The 27,826-nt window shown below is 43.0% G+C and overlaps 1 protein-coding gene across 11 annotated transcripts in view; it reads left to right on the top strand.

Moving 5' to 3' along the window:
• scrib (scribble planar cell polarity protein) overlaps positions 1-27,826 on the top strand; it is a 49,516-nt gene that overhangs the window by 18,470 nt on the left and 3,220 nt on the right. The window contains exons 2-45 of one of the 11 annotated variants that reach the window (XM_072451068.1): positions 4,520-4,637; positions 5,107-5,185; positions 5,444-5,533; positions 5,861-5,917; positions 6,027-6,096; positions 6,535-6,609; positions 6,695-6,839; positions 7,251-7,369; positions 7,457-7,656; positions 7,773-7,939; positions 8,012-8,139; positions 8,225-8,350; positions 8,439-8,621; positions 9,671-10,066; positions 11,011-11,073; positions 12,915-13,004; positions 13,085-13,162; positions 13,236-13,553; positions 14,214-14,294; positions 15,174-15,401; positions 15,777-15,887; positions 15,966-16,142; positions 16,238-16,354; positions 16,433-16,621; positions 16,698-16,817; positions 17,097-17,153; positions 17,557-17,613; positions 17,773-17,853; positions 19,364-19,744; positions 20,142-20,213; positions 20,345-20,398; positions 20,822-20,875; positions 20,981-21,103; positions 22,138-22,248; positions 22,808-22,858; positions 23,294-23,449; positions 24,632-24,791; positions 25,115-25,316; positions 25,398-25,487; positions 25,572-25,754; positions 26,010-26,153; positions 26,648-26,787; positions 26,878-26,915; positions 27,204-27,278. In XM_072451068.1, coding sequence (XP_072307169.1) covers positions 4,520-4,637; positions 5,107-5,185; positions 5,444-5,533; positions 5,861-5,917; positions 6,027-6,096; positions 6,535-6,609; positions 6,695-6,839; positions 7,251-7,369; positions 7,457-7,656; positions 7,773-7,939; positions 8,012-8,139; positions 8,225-8,350; positions 8,439-8,621; positions 9,671-10,066; positions 11,011-11,073; positions 12,915-13,004; positions 13,085-13,162; positions 13,236-13,553; positions 14,214-14,294; positions 15,174-15,401; positions 15,777-15,887; positions 15,966-16,142; positions 16,238-16,354; positions 16,433-16,621; positions 16,698-16,817; positions 17,097-17,153; positions 17,557-17,613; positions 17,773-17,853; positions 19,364-19,744; positions 20,142-20,213; positions 20,345-20,398; positions 20,822-20,875; positions 20,981-21,103; positions 22,138-22,248; positions 22,808-22,858; positions 23,294-23,449; positions 24,632-24,791; positions 25,115-25,316; positions 25,398-25,487; positions 25,572-25,754; positions 26,010-26,153; positions 26,648-26,787; positions 26,878-26,915; positions 27,204-27,278 — 5,754 coding nt within the window. The remainder of the gene's footprint in view (positions 1-4,519; positions 4,638-5,106; positions 5,186-5,443; positions 5,534-5,860; positions 5,918-6,026; positions 6,097-6,534; positions 6,610-6,694; positions 6,840-7,250; positions 7,370-7,456; positions 7,657-7,772; positions 7,940-8,011; positions 8,140-8,224; positions 8,351-8,438; positions 8,622-9,670; positions 10,067-11,010; positions 11,074-12,914; positions 13,005-13,084; positions 13,163-13,235; positions 13,554-14,213; positions 14,295-15,173; positions 15,402-15,776; positions 15,888-15,965; positions 16,143-16,237; positions 16,355-16,432; positions 16,622-16,697; positions 16,818-17,096; positions 17,154-17,556; positions 17,614-17,772; positions 17,854-19,363; positions 19,745-20,141; positions 20,214-20,344; positions 20,399-20,821; positions 20,876-20,980; positions 21,104-22,137; positions 22,249-22,807; positions 22,859-23,293; positions 23,450-24,631; positions 24,792-25,114; positions 25,317-25,397; positions 25,488-25,571; positions 25,755-26,009; positions 26,154-26,647; positions 26,788-26,877; positions 26,916-27,203; positions 27,279-27,826) is intronic. The other 10 variants (XM_072451069.1, XM_072451071.1, XM_072451078.1 and 7 more) reach the window with 10 other exon arrangements.

The raw sequence follows: 27,826 nt of genomic DNA on the forward strand, positions 1-27,826 counted from the left end.
TCATCCATGTTTTTGCAACTACTGTATTATTTTTAAGAAGCTCTTTGTTGTTCGTCTAATTGAGGTCATAGACAATAGCACGGGGCGCTGTTGGAGTGACCGGCCAAGTTACTCAGTCAACCAAATCCCTTTTATTATTTGTTTTATTTCCTGGACACCAATCGAGTCGGGGCTGGCACCAAGGCATGCTCTTCTCCCCTCCCCTCTTATTGAGCCCCTCATCCCTGGAGAGGCCCATAGCAGTGTGTTGTCAGCCTATTGTGAGAGAAGGGGATATTTGGAGGAGCGGGGGACCCTGGGGTAGATTTGGCATAAGATTAGCGGGTTTGGGAATGTGTGAATACAAATTGAACTTCCAGAGAGAAGAGAGGAAGTGTCTGAAGAAAAAAAGCTTTGGGTATAATGAACTTTTTGTGGGTGGTGGTGTGTAATTTGACTTGGCACACTGATTAAATGCTGCAGTGGGCAAGCCAGGACCTGTTCATGTGCGCGCGCGCGGAACTTTTGTTCTTGGGCAGTAAATGTAACTGTAAAATTCAGAACTCGGTCATGTCTCTATAGTTTGTTTGAACAAATATAGAACAATTAGTCTTTCAATTAAGTTTAAAATTGATTGGAATTGATGCAACACATAGCACATCAATATCATGTTTTTGGGACTGCCAGTACTGTCTTCAACGTCAGCATTTACTTTGATATTGATGTCTCTAGGACATTAAACACCAACAATGGACATGATGGATGTGTATCTGTGGAATGTACTTTTGTTTGCTGCACGAAAAAAAAGAAAAAAGAAGATGGATGGCTGAGATTAACCAACTGTCAAGAACTGACTTGAATTAATGGGATATAGAGAAAATGGAGAATAACATTTTACTTTGAACTTAAATTGATACATTTTCCAGACACATTTTTTGGTTCATTCTTTGGGCTATTCTATTTCTTTTTAATTTTGTCTTTTCAATGTTGTGTTTTTTATAATATATAAATAAAAAAGTTAAATTGAAAAGAATACAAAAATATACTTATACTTTCAAATCAAGATTCAGTTCAAACATGTTTGACAGAAGACTTAACATTAACTGGTAAATTAAACAAGAATCACACACATTTCCAAACATATCTGTTGGGTTCTAAGAACGCAATGGTTAGCATTTTAATAATTGCAGCATTTGCTGATTTGTAACATTCAAGTTGTGATTCAGATTTTTTCTGGCGGCTCAACAGTGTCCTGCACACCAACAGCCCACGTGAAAGACTGAGCAGGAACTAGCCGTGTCTATCCTTTTGATGACATGATTGAAGGGCATCCATAAGCTAACTGGAGTCACTTGACTGTGACTGGAACAGTGCACTCTGTACATCTCTGGCCCACAGTGTCTTGGGGTCCGTCCCTGTAAACTTTAGTTGCTTTTTAATTGGTCTCTCTAGAACCAGGGGGGGGCGCACAAACATTAGCATTCCGGCGTGCATTTACAGTTTTTCCGAGGACATAAACACTCACTTTAAGACAGGCGGCGGCTGGTACATGCTGCACATACTGCATCTCCACGCTCAGATGTAAACTTAGACTTGTACATGTCGTGCACTGGCTGTTAGACCTACAGCACAGGCCGCCTTGGCTCAGAATAAAAGCTGTTCTTCAAACCCACAGGCATTCACTGACACATTACCACAGTTACATGCACGCTGTAATGTGTACGAGTTGTAATGACACCTTGTAAAATCAAGGCAGTGTGTCCACATTTTTCACACAAACAATATATCTTGTCTTATCATTTGACTGTTTATTTTTTTAAGATTTTGTGGCCCGTAGGCTTTATTGACAGGAAAGTACAGTGTGAAATGGGGGGTGAGAGAGAGGGGAGGACATGCAGTAATGTAGTCGGAGCCGGCTGCACTTGGAGCCTAGCATAATGTGACCTCTGACAACCCAGTATATTAGCCAAGGCAATAAAATCCATCTTGTTCAAATATAATGTGTAAAGGATTACGGATCTACGCCTGTAAAAAACAAGTATATTGATCAGTTACTTTTTATATAATCAAGAAACACAACAGTTAAACATTAAACGTCTAAGTGGTTTAATATTTAATCTTTATGTCCACTTTTCTGTGTAGAACCCTGTGTTGTGTTTTGGTAGTTTGGCTACTTATCCCTAGAATTCAAAGTAGTTAAACTTGCATAGCTGGGAGGCTTTAGTTAAGTGATTTCTACACTTAGTGCCAAAGGGGGGGCCTGGTCTGACACGGGGCCATTTACTTCATGGCATAAGTTAATTTTGTCTGATGTAGGGCAGTGCAATTAATCGCAATCCTCAAGCATGCGATTTGGAGCCGAGTTCAGATTTTTAAGGAAGAAATGTGACTGATTCATTTATGTTTTAAGAAATTAATATTGAAAGCCGTTTGTTTTAAATTAGACAAAATAAACTGGTCTACCGTCTGCCTGCAGTGATTCCTTTGCACTGTTCTCTGCCTTCTAGAGCCCTCTGCTGACTCTGCAGCTTGCATATCTCTCCCAGTCCTCCTCACAAGTCCCCATTAGCAGCTTTACTCCTTCCTTGAGCAAACAGCCCTCCTTGCCGTGGCGGTTGTTAAAGATGGTTGTAAGCAAATGCAGCAGTCTGGTTTACACAGGAGTGCCGCCATTCTCACACTAACATGCTGTTGTAAAGCGAGAGACGGCGAGATGTGCTCTGGTCACTAATACAAAGACAACACAGTGGAACAGCGTGTTGGTTTTGTACAGACCAATTGAGGTGTTTTTGCTGTTTTGACAATTGAGTTATGTAATACAATGCCTATATTTATTCACATTCTCACGTGAATTACCCTTCTTTTTAAGTCTACTATCAAATCCTTTCTAACTGTTGTTGATCAGATTGTATAGTTTGATCGATTACTACAAAAAATATCACAATAAACGATAATATTTAAACTACTTCACGCTACTGATAGGATAACTAAATAATAAATAATCCCAGTAAATTCTTTGTAAATGAACAATATTGTTGAAAGGGCGATGCACAAAAGCTGAATTCTAAGCGTTCCTGCTCCTTCTGAAACGTGCGGAAAGTGCTTATAAACTGAATAATTAGGACCCTTGAAATGCATTAGGTGAGTGAGCAATAGATAAGTTCTGCTTTTCACATTTTTAAGAAAGTAAAAATCGGGTACAAAGTAGTTACCGTAATATTGATATTGAGTCACAGAAGTTATTTATTTAAACCTCTACAGCTTGTCTGCCTGTTCTGTTTTCACTCTCCATCGCAGACCATTGAACGGCTTGAATGACACAATGCTTTAATGTTGCTAACCCCAGTTGCTACGTGGCTTGCGTTTCCAAGCACATCTGTCACCTGTTGTGCCAACGCCGTCCTCTCCTATCCTGGGGGTGATTCCCATGTGGGCTTGTCCCGGTCATGTGATCAGCTCCTCTTTCCTGTCTGGTTCACCTGATATCTGTCACCTGCTCCTTAGCATTGTCTCGCATTGACCTCTTAATGATCCACTCCCTATTCCCCACCCAGTCTGCATTATTATTTACAATCTCTTTCATTTCTCTTGTAAAAAAAAACTTTTAGATCCTGTAATTTGAGCCAAACTTAGCATATTAGAATTATTGCTAGATACTCTTTGTTAATGTCCAAAAAGTATGTCTGTTTGTTGTTACGTGTTGCCTTTTATGTTGGGTGATTGTTGTTTTATAATGTATTTTGTCCTTTTTGTATGCAGATTTTTAGCACTGTTCATTGTTGCATTAAAAGTTTACTGATTTAAATAGATTGACGTCCCTATTGGAAAGTCTTGACAAGCTGTACTTTGGAGAACCCGCCCTGTAAAATTATTTTGTTCTAGCCCCATCACAACACAAGCGGTTAAGTGCAGGAAGTGTCTGTCGCCGAGGAACTGTAGCATTCTTGTGGTGTTTTGACGTGCACTTTTCTTTTGCTTACGTCTTACAAAAGCCGTGTCGATAAACATCTGGTGATTTTAGTTTTATCCCTGTGTATATCAGACAAATTATATAATATGGTGAATGAATGTACTTGAAATGAAATCAGGATTGGGTTTGAATTTAAATGTTTTGGCATGTGGACATCTGCGCTCCCAGAAAGCATCTCTTATCCAGTTTCCCTGTAGTGAATGTGGAGTCAGCGTTTCTGCGTGGAATGGCTCTTGACTGCAGACAGGGGCTCCTCTGTGGACGCTGCTCTATGGGCTGATTGAGGGCCTAATGACTCCATAGTTTCATCCAAGTAGTCTCCCATTGCCTCAGTGTCAGTGGGCCTGCTTCACTGTGGATCCCTGGAGAATCCCACTATCCAGCTCAATAAAGCATCATGAAAAAACACAGGTCTAGTGCTTTTTTGTTTGGGCCCATAGGCTTTATCTGACAGGACAGTGCAGCATGCAATGGGAATCAGACTGGGGAATGACATGCAGATTCGAACTCTCGGCCACAGGCAGCACGGAATAATCATGATTTCATTTTCTGTCTTTCTTCTTTCTGCAGCCTTTCTTCAGACTACTGAACCTCCGGAAGCTCGGGCTGAGCGACAATGTCATCCAGAGACTTCCTCCAGAGGTCGCCAACTTCATGCAGCTGGTGGAACTGGACATATCCCGAAATGGTGAACTCCCCTTAACTCCTACACCTCAGTACCATATCTCCACCGATTCCCTAGGCAGAATATCAGTGATAGTGTCCGGCTGTAGGAGCAGGAGTGACACGCGCTGCAGTGTTTGTAGAGCCGTGTGCAGTGGCCATGCTGCTGCTGCGACTGCTGCGACTGCTGCGACAGCCCTGAGCCAGATAAATGCCATGGATTCTGCTCTGGGGGGAATTCCTTACACAAGGTTGTTCTAAAGTAAGGCCTCTAATCAGTCGCTAAAGACTCAACTGGAAAACCATATATTTTTCACTGTTTAAATAATCTTATTGCAGTTACAAAGCTTCTCTTGTAAACATGCTATATACAAAACATGGTGGGTATTTTAGATAACAGCTGTGTAATAATACTATAATAATGTAATGGTAAATGCATGTGAATACAGTGTCCATGATGTTGATTGTTTTCCTCTTCTCCTTTTGTTGCGCAGACATTCCTGAGATCCCTGAGAGCATTAAGTTCTGCAGAGCCCTGGAGATCGCAGACTTCAGTGGAAACCCCCTGTCCAGGTAACTGGACCAGAACATGGACCAGAACACAGGAGTCCGTTTGTGTTCTAATTCACTGCTGCAAAAGAACTGTACACTTTCACAACAGAGAACTATTGTTTAACATCTTAATGTTTGAAGTCTATTGTAAAAGTTCATCTAAGTGGGCCCTCATTGCAAAAAGTAATACAACTGAATATAAAGCTCTGGACAAATTGGACAGATTAAATTATTTGAGCATCAAAAGAGGATTACACAAGTGTTTATTTTCTGTTTCAGATTACCAGATGGTTTCACTCAACTCCGTACACTGGCTCACTTGGCGCTGAATGATGTGTCTCTGCAGACGTTGCCCAATGACATTGGAAAGTATGTCTACATGCACCTTTGTATATTCATGTTTTATTTCTTTCCCCTCTCGCGACTCTTTCCACTTAGATTGGCTGAACATAATGCATATGTATTTGACATTTGAAGTATTGAAATATCGAGTTTGCAGTAATGTGAGTCCCCTGGGCTCCTGGCACCTGCTGTGTTCACACAGATGGAGGAGCCCCACACGATGCCAGTTCGCCCGGACTGCCAGACATGCCATCTGACTGTCCAACCTGCTCCCTCTGTTCTCCCTGCTACATTAGAGAATTACTCAACCGTCAACTCCTACCCATTTTCATCCTCTCTCTCTTTTGCTTCCAGCCTGGCCAATCTGGTAACATTGGAACTTAGGGAGAACCTGCTTAAATCACTTCCCACGTAAGTGTTTGGGATGTTTATGAATATATTGTAGACGTTAGAGACAGTATCAATCTATTTGTATGTTATAATCTTTGTATGCCATTTTAAATATGTATTGTGCATTCAGGTCACTTTCCTTCATGGTAAAACTGGAACAGCTGGATCTTGGCAGTAATCAACTGGAAGTACTGGTACTGGTACAGCTCTCTCTTACAACATTTATGTCAACATATTTCACCTGAAACCATTTTCCTGTGACTCTCGTGTGCCATAAGGGGAAATGTCTCATATAGATTCCTCACATGCCCAGACTAAACATGTAGAAGTCTTGAGACAGTGTGTACTGTACCTTAGGCCAGTGCAGTATTCTGTCAGGGGAACGCCCACTCTTCTCAATAGAAGAGCCCAAACAATGCCTCCTGACCTGACAAGGGCGGAGGCTAAATAAACAGCTGGCGACATGAGGAAACCTTTCCTCTGTGTCAAAAGACATGAGTCTATGAGCAATTACTGTTATTTTTAATCATATTTAATCATCTTTTTTATCTACATTTATCTTCATTAAAAGTTTGCTGCTGGAGTGTGTAAATCCAAATAAAATATATAAAATTCTATGTTGTTTATTCTGTGTTCAGCCAGACACACTTGGGGCTTTGCCCAATCTGAGAGAGCTGTGGCTAGACCGAAACCAGCTATCTGCATTACCACCCGTGAGTACAACCACTGCTGTCTTTTCATCGGTGTCATTGTTTTAATACAGTCATTCATTCTACATTTGTGTCCTGTGTTTTGCAGGAGCTTGGGAACCTCAAGAGACTGGTGTGCTTGGACGTGTCCGAGAATCGTGTGGAGGAGCTGCCCACAGAGCTCAGTGGCCTTATCGCTCTGACTGACCTACTGCTCACACAGAACCTGCTGGACGTGGTCCCGAACAGTATAGGTACTAGGGTTAGAGTGGAAGCTTATTGTATGTAATGTGCACTTCATAAACACCTAATTAGACTGCACCCACGTTTAAGTAGTAGCAGAAAGTTTTAAAAACAATGACAAGAGCGCCCTCTTGTGGCAAATGAAAGTCACGACAATGATTTGCATACTGTATATTTAGTAGAAGGCTGCAAAATACTGAACAAAGCTTCTTTTATTTCGTATTATAATTTCTCCTGCAAACAACTAAATATTGTGTAATTTTTCTGTGCCTTCCACTGTGAACTACATCGCATTTTTTGTCAGAAAACTTTCAGTTCAGATTCTTGAAAACAAATTGCAACTCTAATATTAAATTGTAGTTATTTTTCCAAAATCTTTCCTGTTAGGTGTCATCACATTCACTTACTGCTTTGTTTTTCAGGCTCTATGAAGCAACTGTCCATTTTAAAAGTGGACCAGAACAGACTGACCAATCTAACTGACTGCATAGGGGAGTGTGAAAACCTCACAGAACTTGTCCTGACAGAAAACCTCTTACAAGTAGGTTTAAAATACTGTTGATTTGAACATCTGTGGTGGATTCTGAAAAGGCATGATTTACTAACTCTGTACTTTGCTCTCTAAAAGTCAATTCCTCACTCACTGGGCAAGCTAAAGAAGCTGACCAACCTGAATGTAGACCGCAACAGACTAAGTGATATTCCCAAAGAACTAGGGGGCTGTGCTAGCCTTAATGTCCTCTCACTCAGAGATAACCGCCTGGCCAAACTGCCTGCTGAGCTTGCAGATGCCACTGAGCTGCATGTCCTGGATGTGGCTGGGAACAGGTATAAATGCAACTCCTAAATTAAACATCCTTTTGCAAACTCTATAGTTAACCAAGTTTGCTTTAATCGATTGCTTTGTTTCTGGCTAACATGAGCGTCTTCCTTTTTGTGGCCAGATTACAAAACTTGCCTTTTGCTCTAACAAACCTCAACCTCAAGGCCATGTGGCTGGCAGAGAATCAGTCGCAGCCGATGCTCAAGTTCCAGACAGAGGACGACGAGAAAACCGGAGAGAAAGTGTTGACGTGCTACTTGTTGCCACAGCAGCCGTCTCCGAGCCTTGGTAGGAACTGCACGTAGTCTCTGATTTGTCCTGAATGACTTTACTGTTTACACTTTGCTGTGTGCTCAACAGAGAACCTGCTGCAGAACAGTGTGGACGACAGCTGGACAGACGGTAACCGCAACAGAGTGTCAGTCATCCAGTTCCAGGAGGAAACCAAGCCTGAAGCGGAGGACGATGATGATGACGCAGAGCGAAGAGTGAGGGCGTTACATCTACATTGTATTGTTTTTGAAGTTGTAATCTGAATTTGTAATCTGAATTTGTAATATGTTTTCATTTCAGGGCCTTCACCGCAGAGCCACGCCACACCCCAGCGAGTTGAAGGTCATGAAGAAGGTGATTGAGGAGAGGAGACATGAAGCGTACACGTCAAAACCTGATGGAGAAGACGACGACCCAGACTCGCATGTGCGTAACCCTTTGCAATATGTCACCATTTGATCTGTGCTAAAAACTCATATCTACAATATAATGCCACTGAAACACCTTATTTCAGGAGAAACGGCTGAGCGACATATCCAACCAGAGCCACGACTCGCAAGCGTCTAACAGCACCGCGTCTGCTGAGGACCGGCCTGAGGCCCCTGCGGCCCCCGCGGCCCCTCACAGAGACATGGTGGACGGGCACGCTCGCCACCATGACGAGGAGCTGGACGAGATGGAGGTGGAGTATATTGAGGTAATTCCCAAACGAGGTCCTAGATTCAAGCAGAGGCAATTTATTATTAAGTAATGTCTATGTAGAAAAAAATGGAAATTATGATTATTTGTGAATCCAAATGTAGATAATATCAAGAATGTTGTTTTGAAGAAATTAGAAATGTGAATATTGATTATATTGTCTAGTAAAAATACTACAAAAAGAGGTGATTGAAAATACAAATATATAATATTTCTGCACTTCATCGTACAGACATTCCATGTTTGTTTTGATAATTAAACCTCAGCTAATACGTTTAAAGACACATTTGTGTTTGATTCACATACTGTAATATTATCTGAATATTGTTATCAGGACACTCAAAAAAAAACACCCTAATTTATAGATAGATTTATGATAATTTGCAGTGTGTGCTCCACAGGTTTAAAGAGTCCATATCATTCAGACCAGAGTTTTATTTTTGGTTTAATTGATTATACACGGGTGCACGGTGGCAAAGGCGGTTAGCGCTCTTGCCTCCCAAGAAGGAGATCATGGGTTCGATTCCCGGACCAGACCAACATCACATGATCTCTCTGGGTGGAGTCTGCATGTTCTCCCCGTGTTACCGTGGGTTCTCTCCGGGTTCTCCGGCTTCCTCCCACCGTCCAAAGACATGCATGTGTTAGGTAAAATTGGTGACTCTAAATTGGCCCTAGTGAATGAATGTGAGCGTGAACTGTCTGTAATGTCTGTGTCTCTGTGTTGGCCCTGTGACGAGTTGGCCACTGTCCAGGGTGTACCCCGCCTAAGGCCCGAAGTCACTGGGATAGGCTCCAGTCACCCGCGACCCCGAAAGGGAACAAGCGGTAGAAAATGGATGGATGGATGGATGATTATACACTTTTTTATAATAAGCAATAATTCTAATCATATTTACAATGTAATTAATTGCACAGCCCTCTGTTATTAACTAATTAACTGTTATTGGTCGAGCTGACCAATTATGTTGTATATTTTCAGCAAATTACAATCTGAATCTAAATTTCAGATCTAAATTAAAAACTTTGTCTTTATGTCTTTTTTAGCCAAGCGTACATTTTGCAGAAGAACCCATCTTTCGCCGTGGTGAGGAAGAGGAGGACCGTGAACTAGGGAGCGACGAGGAAGACGAGCGTCCGGTTTTCCCCGCCGAGAAACAACGCCTTATCAGAAAAGACACGCCGCACTACAAAAAGCACTTCAAAATCAACAAGCTGCCCAAACCAGAGACTGTGGCCGCTCTGCTCCAGGGCTTTAACCCTGACGCGCCCAAGTCCACCAATCAGACAATGACCAATGACCAGGAGGAGGAGGAGGAGGAAGAGGAAGAAGAAGAGGAGGAAGAAGAAGCGGAGGAAGAGCAATGTTTCAGCACCCCACAAAATAATCAGAGAATAGACGAGGAAGACAGTAGGAACCAGGTCAACTCCAGTCAAGTGAAGGTAAAGGGGGCGTCCAGCTTTTGGCAGGATACATGTCAGGGATGCCAACAAACTAATGCACACATCTATTTTCTATACAATGATAAGGAATATGCAATTACTTAACTCTCTACTCTAATTGGGGAATCCCAGGGTAGCTAAATTAAACTTAAACAGATGTAAATTTGACCTTACATCTGCTTTAGTAGAATTGCAAGTCATTTATGATTATGATTATTATTATTTTTATGTCAAAAACCCTTGGCGATGCCTCGTTTAAGAGTGACATCATTCAGCTACAAAGCAAAGTTAATCTGATCCATCCCGATACTGTAATTTCACCAAATATATGCTTTTGCTTCAATAACATTTATCACGGATGAATGGGATCACTTCTAATGCAAATTGATTGTGCATTGACATTAGCTTTTATGTGACACAGTGACGTTTGATCAATTCAAACTGATTCAACTTAAAATCTCACCAAATCGTTTGACTGTGCGAGCGTTTGTGGATGTGTGTGTGTGTTGGAGAATTATCTCACACCAGATCAGATATTGGCAGAGCTGGAAAACAAGACCCAACTTACATTTGTACCCAGCACGGAGTCAGTCGTTGTCAAATTGTTGTTGTTGGGGACAGAGCCCTTTTCTGGTTTTGGGTCTGCTGGGACTCGGGAGCTTTGCCTTCTTTATGCACTTTCTCTTGCACTAAACGCAGCTCCTAGTCTCACGTTTCCATCTCTGCCTCTATGTGCTTCTGGTGGCTGGGGAGTGTTTGTGAATCACCTCTGCTTTTAGGTGCACACGATAACTTAAATTGCCGGCACTTTTAGGCAGACAGTGCGTTTGACAGTCGAATGTTGTTGATGTTCTTGATGTGAGAATGGGCTGCGAGTGCGAGAGAGAGTACATTAATGTGGCCTGACTAATCCGCATGCTTCTCGCTGGTTCCTGTCCTAACAGGGGGTGTCATTTGATCAAGTCAATAATCTGCTGATTGAACCTGCTCGAATTGAGGAGGAAGAGGTCTGTACCTACTCTTTCCACCAGCCTGTTCCCTCACTCACTTGTGCCCAACCTGGTGGAAAACATGCCCACAAAACCATCACTCGATTTAAGCAAGTTTAGTGTGGATATAAATTGATTTATTTAAGGACACACAAATACATGGGACCACAGAGACGTAGGCCTGTCACAATAATTACTATATCGACTTATTGTTCAATGTATGTTGTAGTTGGAACAGTATATTTTGGCCCTCATGTGTAATTTTTTTTTTGCAATAATGTGGCTTTTGATTATTTTTTTAATTAAGGTTGCAAGATTAGTTGCAATTGAATCATTTGCAATTTTAATGTACGCAATGAGCAGATGGTAGGGCTGGGTATTGCCAAGACCCGTGCGATACGATACGTATCCCGATACAGGGGTCACGATACGATGCGTATCCCGATACTTGTATATTCTGATACAATTCCCTCATTACGATACGTATCCCGATACATTTTTGAAAAAAGGGTCCTAAAAATGTACCAAATGGGTAATGTTTTTACTCTGAATAAGAAAATGTATGAAATTTCATGTTTTTCCACAAAGCACTTATTTATAAATCCATTATAATCTAATAACTTCATACATCCAACTGATCCAAATAGAAATATAAGGAACACATTCTAGTAAAGTATTGCATGTTTCTTGCCAAACAATTGGCCTGGTCTGAACATGCAGCAGCAGCATCTTCTGCACAGATCAGCTTCTGATCAGGTCCACAGCTCCTTCTCGAGAGAGGAGCGCAGCACAAACAGCAGATCAAAAGTACTATTTCACCTCGTTTAAAGCCAACGGGCCACAATTTTTTTTTTTTTTTTTTTTTTTTTTTTTATTAATAAAAAAATATTGATACTATGACTCGGTATTGATACGGAGTCCGTGACGATATATCGCCGTATCGATATTTTGAACACAGCACTAGCAGATGGTCACCTATTTCAGTCTGTCAGTTCTGTCAATTTCCCTGAACGCTTTTAACATGTGAACATTAAACAGAATCTTATTGTTAAAACAGAAATTGCAAATCTAATTGTGATCGCAACACTGGCCAGAAAAAGAGAAGGTATTTTTTCCAACCCTAGATTTGATATATTTGATATATTATCTTTTTACTGTGACAGGCCTCCAGAGATATGAATAATGTCTATTCTTTTTTTTATTCAGTATTTTTAGTGACTGTCTGTAGGTTTAAGATAAAACGCATCTCATGTGATAACAGGACAATGCCAATAATACAGAACACATTTGAAGAACTGAAAGTTGATCTAAACTTGGTCTTCTTAGCCTTAACACAAATGCTGAACATTAATGTTGTGCATTATTTTCCCAAGACTAAACAAATACTGTGTTGATAGCTCAACATTTCAGAAGCTCTGCTTCTGTTCAAGCATCTCATTCTTCCACTCTACTTGTGCTCATCGCCTCTCCTGCTTTGCTTTTCTCTTTTTAATATTTTTACTCAAACTCACAAAATGCTTCAAAGTATTAATTTATTGAATGTTAGATAAATAAAGCATTTGAAATCTAGTATAAGAAATGTGCATGGAATCATTTGAATTTTGTGGTACTGTCTGCATGTTTTGGTGTATCTGTCATTATAAAGGGTGTGTATCCTTGACAATGTGCACTTCACTCTTCAGCCTGTTTCCTTTTCCCATAGCGTTTCTTGTTGCATGTTTTTGTCCCCAACAAGTCAGACTTTACAATGAGCTGGTTACAGTTATATCGCTCTGGTTCCACAATAGTTTCATGTTAGACTTTAGAGTGTATATCACCCAGTTTTCGCTTTGTGGTGACGCCTCCTTTTCAACCTCCAGCACAACTTGATGATCCTGCGGCAGACGGGAGGTTTAGGAATCAGCATTGCCGGGGGAAAAGGGTCCACCCCTTACAAAGGAGACGATGAGGTATGACCTGAAGTGCTGTTTTAATATAGAAATACAGCTGAAAATGTGCATATAATGTTGTTGTTGTTGTTTGATTCTAGGGAATTTTTATTTCTCGAGTATCAGAAGAGGGCCCTGCTGCTAAAGCTGGTGTTAAAGTGGGAGACAAACTACTAGAGGTAAATGAACTGTTCTGAAAATCCACTTTTATATATAAAAGCCTATATCTCACTGTCCATCTGTTTGCTGTAGGTCAATGGGGTGGACCTCCATGAAGCAGAACATCACACAGCGGTGGAAGCTCTGCGCAGTTCAGGGACTTCAGTTTCGATGACTGTTGTCAGGGAGCGGATGGTGGAGCCGGAGAACGCCATCACCACCACCCCGCTCAGACCAGAGGACGACTACTTCCCCCGTGAGAGGCGGAGCAGCGGCCTGGGCTTCAACCTGGACAGTACCCCCAGTGGACCCCACCAACGCCTGACCACCTGCCTGATCCGGAACGACAAGGGCCTGGGCTTCAGCATCGCGGGGGGCAAAGGGTCCACACCATACAAACAAGGGGACACAGTGAGCTGCTGCTGCTACACTAATTACATGTTTTACTTAATATAGTGTTATGTAACGAGCTGTTGTGCGTAATAACCTACAAAAACAACTACAAGGCCACTATCGTCTGTAGACTCAAAGTTAGCAAGCTGCAGTGTCATAGGACTAAAACCTTCTAGCTGCAGTGTTTACACTGGTTGCTGAGGAGACACAGATATGAATAGCCAGCCATGACACATGATATGTGCGCTGTAGTTGGTCAGGCTGAGCTGTATATTTGGGTCACTGCTCAGGTCTGTGCAGTGCTGCTATAAAATGGCAGCAACAGAAAGGAGAGGACACATAAACATACGATTTAGACCGGCCTCCCTGTAAGTCTAGCTTTGCTTTCCAAAGAGCCTTCCAGTTAGATGCAGTGACACGGTTTGTTAGTTCTGTTAGCGGTGGTCAGGAATGCACCTACTGACTTTAACGAGTCATGGTTTTATGTAGGTTATAGTTATGAGAGCAACAAGAAATAACAGGCAGCATTACAACCCATTCTATTGACAAACTGTGCCATTGACTTAACATGTGCATATCTTTATGTTGTAAAAAAAGAAAATGGATACACTTCATATGAATTCATTTGAACCATAGTCGAGGACGGAGACTATTTTCTAAACTGGCCTCTTGTTTCAGGGCATCTACATCTCTCGTATCGCAGAAGGTGGAGCAGCGCACAAAGACAGCACTTTGAAAGTTGGCGACAGGGTCCTCTCTGTGAGTACCATGCCCACTGACCGTGGATCGATCTTTTTTGTAATATCATTCTTTGTGATTGCCTTAAATGCTTTTTCATTGTGTCACGTGAATGATGACTGTGCCTTTGAGTGACTTCTAGCTTGTTTGTCGTGGTCCTTCATCCACACGTAGGCTGCTTCTGTTTTTCCTCCTTACGCTCTCCTCTGCATGCTCACTAATGTGTTAAGTGTGTCTTCTGCCTGCTCGGTGGTGGGTTTGGTGTGAAGGCCTGAGCCTGTCACTCTGCTGTGGTGATTGATCATTGCAGTGGGTGAAATGGCACATGAGCCGATGGTAAGAGCTGCTACTGTCAAGTCAGTGCTGACCTCTGCTCACTCCTGGACTCAACAGTCTGATAATATGCATGCTTTAAAGTTGGTGTATACCAGCAACCACACACTTTTGCCTTTGTATTCTTAAGAGCAGACATTTTGGATAAACGTCCACTTGTTTTTAAGAAAATAAAGGTATTAAAAAAACATATTTGTAGGCGTTAATAACATCGTATTGCAGAAGACTTACTTTTCCCAGAAAAGTATTGGAAGAGGAACATGTTACAACAAACTAACTCTCTATAAAGAAGTATTAGGTTTTCATTTGATGCTAGTTCACAACATGGATGACAGTTTAAAGTGAGTTAGGATAATGTGGCTTTGTTTTGCTCCGTGCTGGCCATGCAGTTTACCCTTTTTAACACCTTTTTCTTTTCTGCTTACTGCTGCTTTGCAATCTTGGGGTTTCTTCTTAATACCGTCACTGACATTAAAAACACATTCACATACACATTCTTCTGATGATGGCGAATGTGGCCAAGTGTCATTGTGAATGCCCTTGAACCCTCCACGGTCTGCTGTTTAGATCAATGGTGTAGACATGACAGAGGCCAGACATGACCAGGCAGTAGCGCTCCTTACTGGCACCTCCCCCACCATCGCTCTGGTGGTAGAGCGAGACCTCAGCCCACCTTCTCCAGGACAGAACCGGGCCCGCGCCCACTCCCCGCCACCTCCAGAACCCTCGGACTCTCCTGACCAAGACGAACAGGGCACGAACCTGGGCCGCTTGGAGGATGAGTACCCCATAGAGGTATGAGCACCGGCAACAACTTCAGTCTGTTTCTGCTTCTAATTGTTCCTTATTGGCTTACTTTGTGTCACAAAATGATATCTGGCCTTCGATGTCCAGCTCCAAAGAAAATGGTGCATGGTATGAACGATAGCTTAGAAGATGCACTGTTGTGTATTTGAACACAGTCTGATGACTCTTAGCAATGCCCACTTGACTACGTACATCATTGGTGTAATCCAAAGCTGCTGATTTCCTTGTGGTGTTTGTATCCATGTCGTAGAAATGTAGCAACAGGTGCCTAAAGCTCCCTATAGATTTGATATTTGAAACCTGTGAATACTTTTTTACAGAGTTCTATTGTATTTGCGTCTGACCACGTCTTGTGTGTTCTAGGAGGTGACTTTGCTCAAGTCTGGTGGTCCCTTAGGTCTAAGCATTGTGGGGGGTAGTGACCACGCCAGTCATCCATTTGGCGTCAATGAACCCGGAGTATTCATCTCAAAGGTATAGTCCAGATGAACACTAACTTTAGCCAACTGTGCGTCATCAGTACTAAACTAAAGGTATGTTCTGTCCAAACAGGTGATTCCTCATGGTTTAGCGTGTCAAAGTGGACTTCGTGTAGGTGACAGAATTTTAGAAGTCAACACAACTGACTTGCGTCACGCTACACATCAGGAGGCAGTGCGAGCCCTTCTGGCCAACAAACAGCAGATCCGAATGTTGGTGCGACGAGATCCCTCGCCACCAGGAATGCAGGTTAGACAATCAATGGATTATGTACTAGTAGTGTACATAATGTGTCCCTCCTGAAATATGCTGATAATAATCCACTGTTTTTCCAAACCCTTTAGGAGGTGGTCATTCATAAACAGCCTGGAGAAAAGCTGGGTATCAGTATTCGAGGAGGGGCCAAAGGCCATGCTGGCAATCCGTTTGACCCCACAGATGAGGGAATCTTCGTCTCCAAGGTGACTGAGAAACACAACACCATCATCATATTTTCTACCTTTATGCTCTTGTCTGATCTGCTTTGTCATCTTCCTCAGGTGAGCTCCACTGGTGCAGCTGCCCGAGACGGCCGGCTGGATGTGGGGATGAGGATTCTGGAGGTGAACAACCACAGTCTGCTGGGCATGACCCACACTGAGGCCGTGCGTGTCCTCCGCTCAGTGGGAGACTCCCTTGTGATGCTGGTGTGCGATGGCTTTGACCCAGGGAAAGTGACTGCTGCAGAGGTGAGACAAGGAGAAGAGAAGAGTCAAACATGTATTCATTGATTATATTTTGTTGATTTGTTTTTATTGTACACAGGCTTCTCCTGGGATCATCGCAAACCCATTTGCTGGAGGTATTGTCCGAAAGAACAGTTTGGAGAGTATTTCGTCCATAGACCGAGATCTCAGCCCTGAGGAGATGGACATCCTACAGAAGGTATAATACACTGACAATCACTCATTCATCTACAGGTTAGGACCAAAAAATGGCAACAAAATGCCCACTTGCCCTGAATGGTTTGCTCAGCAGTTCTTCAGAACTGACTGCATGACTACAGCTATGCAACAGCCCAGAGGTGCAGAGTCACCCTGGAATTCACTTACTCCAAATATTTCTACCTCACTGCTCATCAATGCACCGATTGCCAACAACAGATCCCAAATGTGCTGGATCAGTACTCTGCGATTATATGTGTGATCTGTTTATCCCGTGTAGGAGGTTGAGATGGTGAGGGAGACTTCTCAATGGGAGCGCGAGGAGATGGACAAAGTGGTGAGTACAAAGTATTGTAGTTACCGGTAATGTTCCAAAAGAGAAATGTTATGGTCTGTAGTGAGTGGGGCAGAGCTTGAAGCAGACTGGTGTAAATGAATGAATGGAGCATTTCCCTCTGCTACTGTGTGGACATTGTATTGAAAACTCCTACCTCGCATGGTTTCTGTTCCCACAGCTTAGTAATAGTGTACCTTTTTAATAAGTGTGGATTCTTCCCTTTCTCTCTCTCCTCCTGTGTTCTCCTTCACTTTGGGTGCGTTTTGTGTGATATTCATTCCATCTCCCCCTCTCCAAACCACCACCTTGTCTGTTCCACCTCGACCCTCCTGTCATGGCTTCACTGTGTGGCTGTCTGGGTGGGTGTCTTCCTTCCGTACTTCCTCTTCCACTCTTGGTGAAGGAGCATATGCGTTTGGAGCGTGAGGAGGCAACTCGCCTGCTAGAAGAGGAGACTGAGGTGAGGGAGACTTCTCATCTTCTCATCAGCAGGCTCTAAAGCTCCAAAGAATGATAAAGCACATATGCAATACATGTGCCTGATTTTGAACATGTATTTAGATTTGTTTTACAGCAATTGACTGTCATTGTGTTTTTTTTTTTACTTGTTTCTTTTCAGAATATTGGACCTGGGCCGCTAAAACTTGACTACAAAACGCTGGCTGCTCTTCCCACAACCAGTCTGCAAAAGGTCAACAGGGTAAGTCGTCATGCGCTGTTTTTAAAATCATATGTGCTGGATATGAGAATAGTGCTGTTGGTTTAGTTGTTTCGTTCCTGAAGTTCTTGGGGAAACTCTCTTGACCGTGAATGACCAGTTGCTGCATAAAGGTCAGCCATGTCGACATTCATGTTCGCAGCCTCAAGCGAAGACATGGAAATCTTGTTTGAGTTATTATTGTATAAAACGGAAGATGGATCAGCTTTCACGCCACTTCGTCTTGTCAAAATCAAAGCAAAAGAGAAGAATGAGAGAAGAATGGCTTTTTTAGCTGAAGGTCTTTGCTCAGAAGGTTCCCCTTGTTCCTGACAGCTGGCCATTATCACGCCGTCTATCCGCTGTGATATTTAAAACCCTTTTCTGGTTCAGCACTGGAAAGGCTCTTGAGTGGGTGTGGCCCTGAAGAGGGAGAGGGGAAAGGGGGAAAGAGTGAGGGGGGGAGGTGGTGTCAGCGAAGAGGTGTGGACAAGTGTTCCAGTCGGACCTCCACTGCCCTGAGTCGAACATTAGCGTGGACTTAATAACCAAGCCCCAGCGCAGTGAGTACCACATAGAACAGGAGCGAGAAATGACTGATTGTTTTTTGATTTGTTGTGTGGCCTTTTGTAGGGATGTCTATTTTGGAATTTCTTTTTTAATTGTAGCTTTACAAAGAATTATTTGAAAACAAGTAGTAGTAGTATTTGAATTACACTACTACTTAAATTGAGTCCATGCCCTCGGTCCTTTGTGGCCTGTTATATTGACTAAAATAACTTAACCTACATATCTTGTGCAGCTGTTCATAGTGACTGAATAAGACCTATATTTGTGGATCATGTTCATTCTAAGAACTAGTCTGGATGTTTATATTGAGACTGCCTTTTATGTGATTTTATGCTTTAATTATATAAAATATACAAATGAAAGTAAATGATTATCCCGTTGATGTGTTCTCTCTCCTTTGACTCTCCACATGGTTCGTTCATGTTAGCCTCACAGGGGGCACAGCTGTCCCCCACAGACTGTATCTGAGCCAAAATGGTCCTCGTTCACATTCCTGCCCACTGACCCTAATCACCACATACTGCAGTCAGCACTGTGTCCCCCACAATGGTGTAGCTATTTTGACGACTACTAGGAATGTCCAGGCCTCACAGTCTAGGCTTTTCTGTGTTGAATTGCATTTCATTCATTTTCAAATTGAAATAATTCAAAGAGTGATTCACCGTGAAACAATCTCTGAGAAGCTCCTGGAGTCCAACTGTTGCCCAGTACTGATAAGACAGTTATTTAAAGCAGAACCTGGACCATAACTCTCTGAACCACATATGGTAGAAACTCAACCTAAAGTAAAAATGAAGGGTTTATTTATTGTACTTAAACAATAAAAATAAAAAAGTTGAAGTTGTTTTATAAAAATCTGCATGTTTCATTGTTTTTGTCCAAATGAGTGACTGTGTGCCCTTGTTTCATGTGGAGGTCTTTAGTTCTCCCCTCTGCCCCCCAGTCCTCTGTCAGTCTGACTGCTCCCATGGCAACCCCTCTTCAGGCCCAATACGCCGCTCCTTTAGAGCCTCTTGGATATGACTTGATGCACTCCCTCGTGGACCAGGAGTCGTGCCCCAGCTTCAGCTCAGATCAGGATTATCTCTTTCCTAATGGGACGTCTGCCTCTCAAAGCGAGTGCTCCATCACCACTCTGGATTCCTCATGTGCTCCTGACGAGGAGGAGTCTATGGTGGACTCTCAGCCAATGTGCTTCAAAGAGAACCCATTCTTGGTGGCAAACCGCAGAGGCAAAGCCCTCCCCCCGGGTCAGCGGATCCTTTCTGGACCTCCAGTGGGATACGGCAAACCGGGCCAACTGCAGCCGTGGCTGCACAGCAAGGCAAGATGGCGCCTGTGTGGTTTGGGCGGCATGGTGTGACACCCCAGCACTTTCCCTTTTAAAGTAGCTGGACATGTGATATTATTTGTATTTATCATCCTACTATCCAGAGAAGATGACTGGTCATGGGAAACAAGCTGCTGAATTGGTGCATGTTTTTGCTGTGAGCACTGAGTAGGAGTCACTTCAGGAGATATTTAAAACATGGTCAAGACTGACTGAAATGTGTGTCCCAACAGCTGAAGGCCTGTCATAAAGCAACCTGACCTGCAGGAATGAGCATGGCGACTGCCACTTTGTTGTTAGTCACAACTAACCAGAAAAATCTATCTTTGTTTTAATGATTTGTTTTTGTGTGGAAACTATGACAACTTTGACATTATGCTGTAATTCTCAGGCACCATCCGGCGATTACACCAGGACAGAGAGTCCAGTCAGGGAAGCCCCTTATTCGCCCACTATCCAGCCTGTAAGTCACACCACTTGTGGTTATCTGTGCCTTGTCACATGTCATTTTGGCTTTCATTTTTCCTTTGACATAAATCACTTTTGTATTTGAGGATTTTTAGATTTCACCCTTGACCCTTTCCCCACTCTTAGCCCAGTCCTCACTCTTCCACCAGCTCCCTTTACTCGGGCAGGGAGACTCGCTTCGTAAGTGGCCCTCCCTGCTCTGGCCTGGATTTCTTACACATACATCTTTTTCTCTTTGCTCACACAGAGATAATGCCTTTCTGCTCCTCAGTGGAGCTTTGTGTATGACAAACTACATGCAGAGTTACTGTATTGTCTGTACTGACCAAGTTCGGCTGCTGATTCTCACTGAACTAAAACGGTGAACTGCAGTTTATTGCACAGTTACCTATCACCAGACCGATTTGATTATGAGTTTATCATAAAAACACCCTCACATTCCAATGTAATGCATCTGGGATAAGGTAACCTTGTGCAGTTGCATTGTATGACAGGGCGCTTTGCTTATTTGGAGTTGGTGACTGCCTTGCCTTTGGTTAATTTTGATGCTTTATTTTGCTCTGTTGATTTATTTCTTGCTTTTATTCCACATCTATGTTTCAGGCAAACATTCATTACACTTCTACACCCACTGCCAAGGACAACCTTTCCTCCTCTGTGAGTGCCAAGTTAAAATGGCTCATCTTCATTTCCTGCTTCATTTCCAATAAACCTGCCGGTTTTCTGTACATCTGCTGACATTCTGGTTTTCTCTCTGTGCAGACACGACCAGGTGCCATTCAGCCAGTTGGACGTGTGCGGCAGACTACCTCCCCCGGCACACCAGACGGCCACAGCCCCAACCCTTTCCAGCATGGCCCCTCCCCATTCAACACCCCGACCTCTGTAAGACCCCTGACCACCACCACCACTTAGGCCTGGATGCTCATGTCAGTGTGTGCTGTTCACCAGGCAAACTGTGCCTATTTAATACAAAATACACAGGGATTTTTTAAATGAGCCTCGAACCAAAGACCAGTAAATACAAAGCTATGCATCTGATCTTATCGTTATGGGAAGTTTGCTTTTATATCAAACGCAACCATCCCAACTTTATATATATCTATACCTCTGTTTTATAAGCATTTGTAATTGAGAATTGACTTACTATATTTACATAGATAAATAGTTAAATACATTTAAGAATAGGGGTGGGCAATATTGACTGAAAATAATATCTCAACATGTTTTTTAAGTATCTTGATTTCAAAAATGTGTTAAAACATGTCTTTAAACATATTATTTGTGGTTTAATTATCAGACAAATGTGAAATGTCGATAAGATTAATCACAAAAGTGCAGACGTATCGCCAACAAAACTTTTATCAGCTCTTTTTTTCTATAAACGATGTATTTGTTATTCAAATGTTGCATTTCTCCAAAACCCCATTCGCAATATTATCTAAATGTTGATATATCGCCCACTTCTATTTAGAATATCTTGTTTTTATGCTTGCTGTGATCATTCCAGAGATAATTTATTAACGATTCAATGCTTCTGCAGTTAGTTTATCAATCGTTTTGTTTACATGTTAGCTTCAGCTTCAGCTTGTGCATGTACCTGAACTTTATAAGAAATGCAGGCGCGAGGGCCCTGTTTAAGCTATAGCTTCCAGAGTATTATCTGCATTTGATAGCACTGACTCATCTCACACCTTCCTGGTTCTTCATACATGACATCCACACCGCAGAGTCCCACTGTCGCTCCACTCGTCACTTTGAAACCAGCCGCCATGTCGTGCGTCGCCGTCTTCTGTCCTCTGCATTTCTGGTTTTTCTCATAGTCTCCCCCCTCTCCTCCATGTCTTGTCCAACTCTCTCCATACGGACCTACTCATTGCCCCCCTCCCCTCCGAACACCTCACCCCCCCTCCCCGCAGCCTCGCGCCCCCTCCCCCACGTCGCCCAACGAGTTCCCCATGAACGCCAAACAGGCATACAAGGCTTTTGCCGCCGTGCCGCGCTCCCAGGCGGTGCTGGAGCCTCCACAGGTAGGACGAGTTCACCGTGCCGACAAGGGTTGAAAGCACCGAGCATGCCGTGCCCACCGGTCTCCCCCCCCGTGGTCTTCTTCTCCCCCCGTGCCGCCGTGGAAGGGGCCATCTGTGCTGTGACGTGTGGAATGCCCTCATCGTCTGTTTCGTACTGCCATCAACTGTGATTTGTCCGTTCAGAGTGTGGCTTGTACTAATGGTGTATTCTTCCAATGTGATGTGGTTAACCAGCCTGTCTATGTACAACTATGTGTACGGTCTGTCTATGTACAACTATGTGTACGGCCGCTTACATGCACACTCCATGTCAAATTATTATCAGATGTTTGGACTTAAAAGATCATTCAAATTGTATGTAAACTGCAAAATCATCCATTTTGATTTTGATTTTGATCCCTTCGTTTACTCACATCAGACTTTGCGGTTTGCATGACATTTGAATAATATTTAAGGTCCAGAAATGAGATAATATTCAGATTTTGGTGTGTATGTGGACATAGCCACTGTCTTCTCTTGGGCTTGACCTGTTCATTGATAAAAATGTTTCTTTTCTCAGGACCTATATGGGGCAAGGAACAATTTTCATTCTCAGCAGCTGTCTCCAGAGGTGAGTTCTTCACCTCTAAAATTCAGAAAAACTGCATTTATTAAACATTGAGGTGAGAAATCGACTTAAAGTTGTCCAGTGTTTCCAACAAGTTTATAGTGGAACTATGGTGGCACAAGCGATCCATATTTACATCATTTTATTTATAACTTATTGATCAAGAAAGCACTGATTTAAAGAATATATATGGTTACTTCTATTTATGTATAATATTACCACAAGCATAAAATATAATTTGTATTACCATTTTTTTCCCAGGTTGTTTTTAAACTTTTGGGGCATAAATTTGACAATGGGGGCCCACTATAAGCTCTATTTAATGGGAAACACTTTTGTCTAAAATGTTACTTATTTGGGGATAATAAAAACATGATTTTGATTGTAAAAGCCTCTGAGTTGGCTCTAACAGTTGATGGTCTTATATGGCCTTTCCAGCCTGAGTTCAGTGATGTGTTTGAGGCTGTGGATGGTCAGAAGGGCCGTGTGCAGGGCCCTGAGATGCCCCCCCGGGCACCCCTCTCCCCTGAGCGCAGAGAGTACATGAATCTGGCCGCCGTGCCCCGTCTGTCTAGGCCCTCTTTGGAAATGAAGGTATCTGCGCCTCGCTCACAGCTTTGCGTTCTGGGAGAGCTGGGCTTGGCTGAGCCGGTGGTGGTGACATTTCTTCTCTGCCGACCTGAACAGTGACGCTTCTGGTCTCAATAAAGACATCGTTTTCTGTTTATTAATTGCTCATTTTCAGTGATGGAAGTACTTTCTTACTTAAGTAAAATAGTAATTATTTTTTATGTACTACTTTATACTTTTCTCTTCGCACAGATTTTGAGAACTGTTTTGGTTAACAACAATTCAAATACATTTCCTACAAATTGATGAAATTCAAAACCTTTAAACAGAATGTCAAATGTGGTAAAAATTTTAAGTTTCAGTCCCATTAAAAAATGTAGTGGAGTAGAAAGTTGTTGTCAAACGTGGGGAACTAAAAGTAAAAAGTATCCATTGCACCAATTAAGTAGTAATCTGCTCTTGTCTGAAGTACAGTACTTTTACTTCATAGGTGTTACTTTCCACTACTGCTCATTGTAATGGTGATGGGTCTTATAAGAGATCCTGTTATATTAAGCTCGTGCTTCTTGTTCTCTTCTTTCTGCACTTTTATTACTGTAAAGCCCATTGAAGGCAACAATTGTTCTGAATTTGGACTGACATATATATATAATACACAATACAAAGAAATACAAATTGAATTATAACAAGTACATTGTTGTAGAAGAATTTAAACCTGTAATTAACCCTTACCAGGCATCCCAATTCCTTTTTGTTGTGCAGAGGCATTTGCTTTGGTCTCTTCGTTTGCTATATAAAAATAATAAAAATGTCCAACTCATACACAATTTCTTATTTTCATTAATAATACACTTTATTTATAATTATTATATATAATTATATCTAAGAGCGTTCAATGGCCATATTTTATGATTTTATTTGATTGATAAGGTATTGTACCTTCAAACATTTTAAAATACAAGTATACTTTTGACTACTACTGAAATAGTCATTAGTTGCAGCTCTTATGTATGACCACAGTTCAGAGGTCATCCATATGTCAAACCACTCAAATACAGAACTTTAGTGTGAGACCCAGTGTTTCATGAGCTACAATTTAGGAATGGTATGTCAACTGGAACAATCCACTAACTCCTGAGAAAGTGAAGGCTGCGTAAACCTGTTCACTTTTTCTCTTCAATTAATATTTCATGAATGTGTTTCTAGACTCCTCCTCCTGGGGGAAAGAGCAGCCCAGAGCAGCGATCCTTCAGAGACAGACAGAAATATTTTGAAATCGATGTAAAGAGTCAGACGCCAGAGAAGCCCAAACCGCGGGTGTCACTCGTGGGAGAGGACGACCTGAAGAAGATGAGGGAGGAAGAAGGTTTGTCCATTTGCCTAAACCTTTACAGCTCTTGATAAATCTGTATAAAATGTCCTTGAGTGCCTGTAGTTTAAAATGGAGCTGGAAACATGTCGGAATAGTTTTTATTTCATATCTTTAGTTACCACAGCGTGAGTCGTGTCAGTTGAAATGACTTTGAGCAAGTTTATGGAGACAATTAAGAAGTTATGTTGGTTATTTCTTTCAAAAAACATATATTCACCAGCTCCATCTGAAATTATGACATCTTCAAAATGAACGTGAACACAACCTATAAACCTCAACTTTTCACTCCCTACATAACTTGATGTGTTTCTCCACAGAGCGTAAATTTGAGCAGCGGGCGCGGGAGTACCTCATGGACGAGGATGATGAAGATGAAGAGGAGGAGGACCTGGCTAAGCAGGTGGCTCAGATGAAGGTCTCTGGGAAGGTGGTGTTGGATGGAGTCGAGTACAATGTGGAGCCGGCTGCTTCTCCATCCCCGCACTGTGTCACACCACCCAGCTACTACGGCGGCTCAGGGTAAAGGACGCTCTCAACGAGTTCAATAAATGTATTTTCATCAAAATGTGTCATGTGACATTTTATCTGTTATAAACTTAGGCCATCCTCAATCGACAGGAAAGGGGACTCTCAGCGGAATTCCTTGGAGGACAGTTTCCGATCGGAGCAGAGGCCAAACTCTATGACTGGGTAAAGCGGCGTGCACCTCCACTGTGGTGTTTAAATGATGATGTTAATATGTTGTTGCATTTAGTCTTTCTTCTGTCTCCTCAGTCTGATCCCAGTGTACCCCGGGGACACTGCTGCTCCCATCCGGACAGCCAAAGCAGAGCGCAGGCACCAGGACCGGCTCCGCATGCAGAGCCCGGAGCTCTCTGTGGCCCTGGACAAAGACCTGTCCCCGGCTGAAAAACGAGCTCTAGAGGCTGAGAAGAGGGCCATGTGGAGAGCAGCACGGTACATACCATTTCATCTGTGTTATCTGTGTCTTATGCTGTAATTTTATCTTAATAGAATGTTTCAGTGTCCAAATGTACCAGGGAATAGTCAGTTGGAAGCCACTGTGTGACATGTCCGTTTCCATGTGTTAAAGATGTTCTGGATTGTGTTTTCTTTCATCCCTTGGTTTTCTTCTCTCCTCCTGGTGTCTCTCTCTCACACTTCCTGCTCCCTGTATGGACGTGCTGTCCTCTGTGCGGCTGTGGGGCGTAGGCCGTATGAACTAGAGGAGGATGTTAGGCAGTATGAGCAGGACTTGGCTAAGCGACTGTACCAGGCGCGTGTGAGGGCCTCTCAGGGCTCTGCTACTCCTCCCCAGCTCCCTGCCTCCTGCTCCTCTGCGACCTCTCAGCTCAGGTCTGCCCCAGGCCCGGAGCCCTGCATCATGACCGTGTGCTCGGGTGCTTTGGCATTTAGGGATTTTGCTTTTGTTGACTTGAAAGGCCCAAAGCACTGGTACCAGTGCTTCAAGTGCCTTTCTCGCATTGGCCTGCGGCTGCTGCACGTCTCCGCTCTCATTCCTAGCTCCTCCCTGTCAGCTCTGCTGTGTTACCCATTATTCTGTAGTAGACTTCAAATCTTCATTTCTGTGCCATGAATTAAGCCACCATCAGTTGTACTAACAGCCTGCAGTCTGTTTGCAAGCTGCAAGTCACGACTTCAGTGAACCTACTTACTGTAGGTAGTCCTTTTCCTGGTTTGACTTTAGCAAACCAGGACAAGGACCCTCCATGAAAGTAGTGAGCGGTAACACACCCATCTCAGGGCTGTGTGCCCATGTCGGCTTAATGCTAGCTTTAGCCATGACCTCCTTTGTTGTCATTTCTCTGACCATTGACACTCTTCTGTAGAATGAAGTCTTTGGAGCAGGATGCCTTGAAAGCTCAAATGGTCATTGCCAAGTCTCGCGATGGAAAGAAACGTGGCACATTGGATCAGCTGAACGAGTCGCCGTCTCCGGCCCCTACGCCCTCTCCCACCCCCATCGAAGGTAAGTACTAAATGACCACTCCAGGTTTACAAACGAGAACCTGAAGGATTCAGTGCATGTATGTGTTCTGACATGTCATTTCTTCAACAGATGTGAGTCCTCGAGGTGCAACGTCCCCAGGCAGACTGGTGAGTCCTTTTCCTCTACATGTCCCTGCTCTACTGCTGGAACACTGTCCTCACAGAGGAGACGACTTTAGGCTGTTTAAGGGACGTGATGTTTGCTTGAACACACTGACAGGAATGAAAAATCATCTTTCAGTGTCACCGTAGAGCTGAGACCACCATATGCCACAGTTGCCTTGTATCCACTCCTCCTCCTCCTCCTCCTCCTCCTCCATCCCTATTTAATTTCTCCTCCTCCCTCTCCTGTCCCATCCCTCCATCACCGTTCATTCCTTTTTGCTATCCTTCTAGTCCCTGGCATCAAAGAAGTTTGACTACCGACAGTTCGCTGCCATTCCTTCTTCCAAACCCGTTTACGACATTCAGGTATTGGCTGCATGTTGAGCTCCAGGACTTAGGCTCGTCCTTGGCCTCCTGCACTCCTTCCCCTGAGTTTGTCCTCTAATCTGGAGGCGTCCGCGTGACTGCAGTGTAGGCTCTGGGCAAATGATTAGCCCGAGTACCCTGCTCCACGGTTTTTGGGTTCACTAACTTTACTCCTGATCGAAATTTTGCCCGATTTGACTTGTCCTCTACTTACGGCTGTGCGCAGACAAGGCACAGTTTGAAATGATTACGTCAATGGTCACTAACTGTTAATGGTTCTTGTTCAGCCATGATTTTATGCCACTAACATGACATGGGATTACCGTCCATGCAACACAGTCACACACAGGGCATCGACAGAAACTAAAACGGTGGAAAAAGCTGGATCAGTGCATTCTTAGTTGTACTTTAGGTATGGGTAATCATCAAAGTATCATGATAAAGTTTTATCTTGTTGCATTGGTCCTCCCACTACTCAGCGGTGTCAGTCAATATTGTCACTTACCAAATAAAAGTACGATATAGTTGTAAATAGCCTTTACTGGCAC

This window comes from Eucyclogobius newberryi, unplaced genomic scaffold (genome assembly GCF_026437365.1).
Source record: "Eucyclogobius newberryi isolate DKJ021-1_F unplaced genomic scaffold, fEucNew1.0.hap1 SCAF_18, whole genome shotgun sequence".
Taxonomy (NCBI): domain Eukaryota; kingdom Metazoa; phylum Chordata; class Actinopteri; order Gobiiformes; family Gobiidae; genus Eucyclogobius; species Eucyclogobius newberryi.